The sequence below is a fragment of the Dermacentor andersoni genome, chromosome 1 (assembly GCF_023375885.2).
Source record: "Dermacentor andersoni chromosome 1, qqDerAnde1_hic_scaffold, whole genome shotgun sequence".
In the NCBI taxonomy this organism is placed as follows: Eukaryota; Metazoa; Arthropoda; class Arachnida; order Ixodida; family Ixodidae; genus Dermacentor; species Dermacentor andersoni.
The window spans coordinates 178,221,137-178,228,058 of record NC_092814.1 but is presented as its reverse complement, the minus strand read 5'-3'; the positions used below and the strand labels follow the sequence as shown (position 1 = coordinate 178,228,058).

The window sequence follows — 6,922 nt, the reverse complement described above, 5'->3', positions numbered from 1 at the left end:
AGGACACAGCGCTAGCTCACCAATCTGTTTTGTTGAACTTCGTAACTGTTTCAATCACGTAAAAACATACCATGAAAAAAAATTGATCACTGTACACACCAATACCCCGACACTAACCCCACGACCCTCTCGTCGAGATGGCACGCTGCCCTGTGTAGCCCCAACCTTGACGACCAACTCTGGGCGACCCAGCAGGCCTGCGAGGCGGCGAAGAGGCAACACCTCGACGTCCCCACGTGGGAGGCCTAGGCCCAGCCACCATCTCTTGCTGGTTTCAATAAAGTTTATTCAGTCAGTCAGTCAGGCACTCACATTCACAAAAATGTCTTTAATGACATGTGTCTCGGATAACAAGTGTGTATTTATGTATGAAGCCAAATATTTACAAGCTATGTACATAAGTCGAAGTGACGACGGAAAGCACAGGAAGTAAGATTTGTTGTGAAAACTTTGGGAGAACAGTCTGGGGACAATCAACCGTATGAATTCGGAATACTTGTGGCACGAACGCTTGCACAGACGAAGTAAGGAAAGCAAGGACGGGGGGAGACAAAGTGGAGGAAAGACAGGAGGAGGTTAGCCAGTGTAAGTACCGGCTGGCTACCCTGTGCTGGGGAAAGGGGTAAAAGGAATAAAAGGAGAAAAAAGAAGAAGAAGGGGGAAAAAGGAAACCGGAAAATTCACACAGTAAAGCGATACTACGCGCTACAACGCTCAAAGACGGTCGCACAATTCGCATGTCCTTAAAAACTTTAGCAAAGCCCTTAAGGCCTTGAGTGCCGAAGCCCGTCTGGACCAGTGTCCTAGAGCTTTTTCCTCTGTAAAGGGGCGATTGCCCAGTTTTTCGAGCGCGGTCACGAACACTTTTCTTGGCACTTTGTAACGGGGACAGTCACAAAGGAGGTGCTCAATCGTCTCCTCGCAGCCGCAGGTGCTGCAAGTAGGGCTGTCGGTAAGGAAGGCAATGCACTGTTAAAGACAGCAATCAAGAGGGATTCAACAGACCTTAATAAGAAAAGCAATGCACCATTAAAGACTGTTGCACCCCTCTTGCTTGCTGTTTTTTTTGTTGTTGTAATGGCGCAAAAGCTTAATGAGCGCTGCCTAACGGTGTTGTTTGCTCATTTTGAAAAAATCTGTATAAAGGTAGTATTCATCACTGGCGAATCTGTAGAATTGTTAAAAAAATACTTACTATCATCAAAAAGCTCGCCAATTGCTAACACGTGGAATTCGGGCAGCAGTAATGTAGCTTCTCACGTCAGAATGGACGTGCTTTTGTTTACAATTAAAAATGAAAAACATGAGTCAAAGAAAACCCGACACATAGCTCTGTCAAAGCATAGCGTTTGATTACGGCAGTTAAAAGTTAAAAGGGAGGGCTTGGTTTGATTCTCCATGGATGAAGGAATAAACATAAACAAAAGAGAAACAGCAGCGTAACTTCACTGTAACGATAGCAAGAAAAAGAAGTCACTTGAACTACACGAGTGCACGTCTCCTCAAATGACACTAATCCTGTTCTAATGCTATAATAACAAGACTGATAGCTTTAATAGGTAAGGATTTCTGATAAGGTTGACGACATTAATACCGCAAAGTTAACATGTTCCAGCACGGTACCGCGTCCGCACCAGCTCCCATTCAGCTTCCCGGATTATAAATCGAACCTGTCCACACGCTAGACGCGGTAAATTGAGATCTTTTAACATATAGAAAAAAAGTGAAAATTCCTGTAAAGCAAATAACTAAAAAGCCTATTTTGACACGGGGAACTAAAGTGCTGTTGACGAGCAATATACGATGCTGACAAATCGCAGAGGTACTTCCCGTTTACCTTGACCTCACTCCTTGTGTGTGTTATTATACGTTAGCCTAAGCTTTACCAAATGAAAAACCTGTTGTGCGTGAGGCTATTCTTCGGCTAGAAGTATACATATACATAAGTATATCGCGTAATAAATTATTGCGTCACGCTTTCACACAGTCTATATGATTCAAGATCCACACTCTGTTCATGTTTAATTTTTATACATGGCAGCGTACTTTGCGGTTACAGCACTCATTTATAGATGCGTAGTAGATGCGATATGACCAGAAGTCACCAGAAATTGACCAGAAAGTTGGCACAACCGAGCTCCTGTGTGTGATGATTATTGAGCCATACGCAGTTGCGATAAAATGGTAAAAAATGTTCAGCTTCGCGAATGCCAGCAGATTCTCAATGCTGTAGCCGGTGGTAAACAAAAAGTGTGAGGGCTGATGAGCATGATTGGTCGTATAGACAGCACTGATGACTGGCAAAACAAGGATGCGCCATATGAGGTATGATATATAATCGAGAGGTAGTGAGGTTTTTTATATATACAAAATAACAATTAGTTCCTTCTTTTCGTGATCTCAAGCGCATGAACTTTCCAATGCTATCATATTTGAAATCGAGCTACGACTCACATCCTTGCGTCACCAGCTGAGTGCAACAAAGCGGCTGACACTCCCACATTCGTGTCCACGTCTGTCGGGCTCTGCTGAAGCGTTCGTTTCTCGAATACCGGCGGGTCCTCTTTGCCGAGCAAGGGATCACAACAAAGTCAACTTATACTGCATGGCGCGACGTCTCCGGAGAAATCACTGATTCTGTTTTTTTGTTCATTCTTTCGATGGAGCATTTGTACTTAAGTATGACGTACAAGCACTACATGACTTTTGGAGCTTGTATAAGTTGACGTTCGGTAACCATATGATTGCCCCTGAGTATCCGCAAGTAAAGTCGACTAAGTTCTCCCGCGGCAGACCTATATAACGTTTTTTATACTGCAAGATTACTATTAAATCTAGTGCCAACGTAGGTTAACTTTAAGAAAAGTGAAGGCTGTCGAGTTTTGCCTTCTAAAGGTACAAAATATTTAAAGAAATATGGCAGAAAAAGCAAAGCGGAAGTGTCACATGCTGCGTAATTAGAATCTAAATGATGTCAATGCATTGGCTTTAAACTATGGTAGAAATACACGCGCATTCAGTCGCTTGCACCGAACTGAACAAAAACGAAAAATACGACTTAGCACAGTTGTTCAGCAGTTGTAAACAGTCAGTGACCTGAGAAGGTGCCCAAACGCGATGATGTACAAGGGCTAGTCATGAAAGTCGACTCAATCACTCTCGGTCGGAAAGGTGGCGCCGTGCACTCCAGCGGGGGTCGGATGTCGTCGATGCTGTGTGACGAGACTGATCGCTTCAAAGTGCTGGCATGAAAGGGTGAAGTTTTTTTTTTTTTCTACACGCACAAGCAGTTCTAGAGGCGGGACTTGGACTCGGTGATGGCGTAATGTTGCGCAGAAGCGACGGTGACGCATACATCTTCGCGGCCACGTTGGCCATGCAGGGCTTCGCTCGTGGCGTCCTTTTGCGCGGCCGCTGCCTGGATCCGACGAGTTGCGGGCGCCAGCAACAGTTTTTCGAGTGACGCAACAGGTGCCTCGCACAACAGGTACAGCAGGTATGCCATCAGGAACGACATTGTCAGGCATCCGAAGAAGTCCTTCACCTGCGTTTAGACCAGCAAGGTGAAGCGATTGAGTAAAGCATTTCTCATGCAAACGGACCTTTGTCATGTTCTTGCCCGTCCAAAACATCCAATTCTAGTGCGTACAGGCTGACGCACGAACCATATAGGCTTAAAATGAGCCTCATCGATAGAGAATGCGCACAAGAAATTGGCAGGAATCCGTAAATGTATTGTTTGCGAGGACGACGATGATGACAGCCGCGCCACCTGCCACCTCAAGAGGAAGCGTAATTCGCGGTCACTTCGAAGAGGTTTTCAAAATTCGAAGCAGAATTGCATATCTTCAGTACTGACGTAGAAGTGGGTGGGAGGTTCACCACGTCACTCACTGCTGTGGAGCTGTCACTGGAAAGTTATCGTATTAACCTTGAAGTTAGGTGGCCGGTCCTGTAGTAAGTGTACTCAATATAATCGAAACGCGAAGTAAACACGTACGCCGAAATGGGCTGCTGTTGTCGAAATTAAAGCCAAGTGTCTCTTTAGAGTTCATTTTTAACCATACGTGACATAAAGTGTTAAGATCAGGTAATGAATATTACAATCGCTCGACTTCAAGCTTTCACTTAACTGGTTCATTTGGTGGGAGCGCTAAGAAGACACGCCAGTCAAGTCCAACGTTTGCTTCGCGCGCTTCACCGATTGTAACACTTAGAAAACTGATTTAAAAGGCGCACTCATCACTGAATTAGTGTACTACACAAGTCGTTTGTCAACTGTCCATGAAAATGTCGTTGAATATCTTCATAAAAATTTTCCTATTTCTAGAAGCACTGCAATAAGAAAGGCAAACATCCTTTTATGTTCAAACTTTTGTTTGGCATCTAACACCTGTTGATCAATAAATGACTGTGTGTTGTTTAAAGGGTCAGTTATGGCCAAAGAGCGCCATGCCAGTGTTAGTGACTTCGCAGTGGAGTGATGAGTTCTATGAAGTTGACGGGACGTGGCCGTAAAGGGGCCTTAAATATATCCGCTGTAAAGTGCGTAAAATCTACGTCTAATATGATTATGGCAATGACTAATGACTTGTACTATGAGCCTTGAAAGGCATTGCTAAAAATGATACGATGTACAAAATATGTCAGATGAAAAAATTGTTAGAGCACTACTGCCTCACCAGAGCCCTTGAAACGCAAGGGCCTGGAGGCATATGCTATACTATACAAGAATGCAGTGTAATAACATGTAAGACAACATCTTTCAAGAAAGCTAGGACTGTATAATTATCAAAAAACGCTTCTGGACCGAGGAACATGACAGGATGAAGGGGGATGTGCTGCCAGTATGCTAGGGGAAAATGTCTCCTCTCAGATTCGGCGTCCCAACACTCCAGGAGGACGTGGAGGACGGTCAGCCTCTCCCAGCCTCTCCCAACAGGTTGGAGGTTCATTTCCAGTGAGTAGAAAATTATGGGTGGCAAATGTGCGTCTTATTCTGAGACGATAGAATAGGACATCTGTTCGGCGTGATTTTGTTGCGGAGGGCCAAAAACTTAATTGTGGCTTTATTACGTGCAGCTTATTATTTGTTTCCGCGTCCCACAAGCGTTGACAGTGGTTTCGCAGTTTCCTTCGTAAGAAAGGCCTCAGATCTGCGGCAGGGACAGCAGCGGTAGGATTAATTAATTTGACATAATGCTCGCGCATAATTTGATACAATTAGTTCATGAACCGACGCATTATCAAGGTGCCTCTAAATCTGTTTTAGATCTGGTGTTTATTCCACGTGATTTCGTTACATCCACCGTTGTAATTGATCAAGGGCTCTCTGATCACTGCCTTGTCTCAGTTTCTATTCCCCTGGTGCCGCTTTCGCAGACTGCAAACCCGTCCTTTCATTATGTGAACGATTATACACGTGCCCGTGATGCACGCATTATCGACCACCTAGAAACTTGTCTAACAGATTTTGTTAATACGGATGTTTGCAGATTGTGGGACCAATTTAAACGCATATGCTTCTACTGCATTGAAAACTTTATACCGTTTAAACGTAAGAAGGTGCATAAACATACACCATGGATGACGAGGAGCATCATTAACCTCAAGCGTAAAGTAAAAAGATTAAAGAAAAAGCATGCTGATCCCCAACTTATATCCGACACTCTAAATACCTTTGCACGTGCGGTGCTTACCTAGAAAGACTACTACTTCAATACGTCACTCCCAAACTTCATAAAGTGATCTAAAGAAGTTTTGGAACTATATCAGCGAAAAAAATAAACCCATATCACAGGTTCGTGTCGATGGTTCATTGGTATCTGATCAGACCGCCATTGCTCAACACTTCAATGACTATTTCCATGGTGTATTTTCTGCCGCTAGTGATTCTCGAGCCACCAGAAACATGGACCATGCTGTAAATGTAAACTTCATTTCTTATCCTGGCGTCCTTGTTATGTTGCTTGACTCTAAGACTAAAACTTCTTGCGATCCCGACAATATACCGAACATATTTCTTCGTCGCTTTTCCGAGTCTGTTGCTAAATACTTAGTTATTATTTTTCGTGCCTCCCTTCTCTCAGCGGAATTACCAGATGACTGGAAGTCAGCCCGAGTTGTGCCTATATTCAAGAAAGGCGACCGTCTATTAGTACAAAATTATCGCCCGATCTCCTTAACAACTTCGTGTTGTAAACTTATCGAACACATAATAGCTCACAAATTACACGAATTCTTAGAAGCAAACTCAGTTTTATCAAATCATCAACATGGATTTCGAAAAGGATTTTCTACCACAACACAATTGGTTACTATATTTCACACCTTTGCAGCTTGTCTAGATACGAACAGTCAAATTGACGTAATATTCCTAGATTACAGCAAAGCATTCGATATAGTCCCACACGATAAACTAATTACTAAGCTTCGGATGATTGGCGTACCAGAATTATTCATTTCCTGGATTTCAGCCTATCTGTACAACCGCAACCAGTACGTTCAGGTGGGAGAACAAGTCTCTGGCTGCCTCCCGGTAACTTCTGGCGTTCCGCAGGAGAGCGTACTTGGCCCTCTACTTTTTTTACTATATATTAATGATATTGTCAATGTCGTTAACACCCCAGTTCAGATTCGTCTATTTGCTGATGACTGTGTCTTGTTTAGAGAAGTTACCTGCATTACTGACCAATATGACCTTAACTCTAACTTAGACAATGTATTAAAATGGTGTGAGCAATGGGGAATGCTTCTTAATGCAACTAAGTGTGTCTATCTCCCCATAACGCGTCTAAAGTGTAGTCTAAAGTCCCCTTAGACTACACTTACAATTTAGCTGCAGCACGTTTACTGAAAGTAACATGATTTAAATATTTAGGCTTAACATTAACGAGTGACTTATCATGGAACTTGCACATAA

The 6,922-nt window shown here is 43.3% G+C and overlaps 1 protein-coding gene across 1 annotated transcript in view; it reads right to left on the bottom strand.

Moving 5' to 3' along the window:
- Window positions 1-313: 313 nt before the first annotated feature.
- LOC140217877 (nose resistant to fluoxetine protein 6-like) overlaps window positions 314-6,922 on the bottom strand; it is an 87,835-nt gene continuing 81,226 nt past the window's right edge. Inside the window, exon 11 of the mRNA XM_072288063.1 lies at window positions 314-3,544. Within this exon, the coding sequence (XP_072144164.1) occupies window positions 3,293-3,544 (252 nt within the window). The 3' untranslated portion in view covers window positions 314-3,292. The remainder of the gene's footprint in view (window positions 3,545-6,922) is intronic.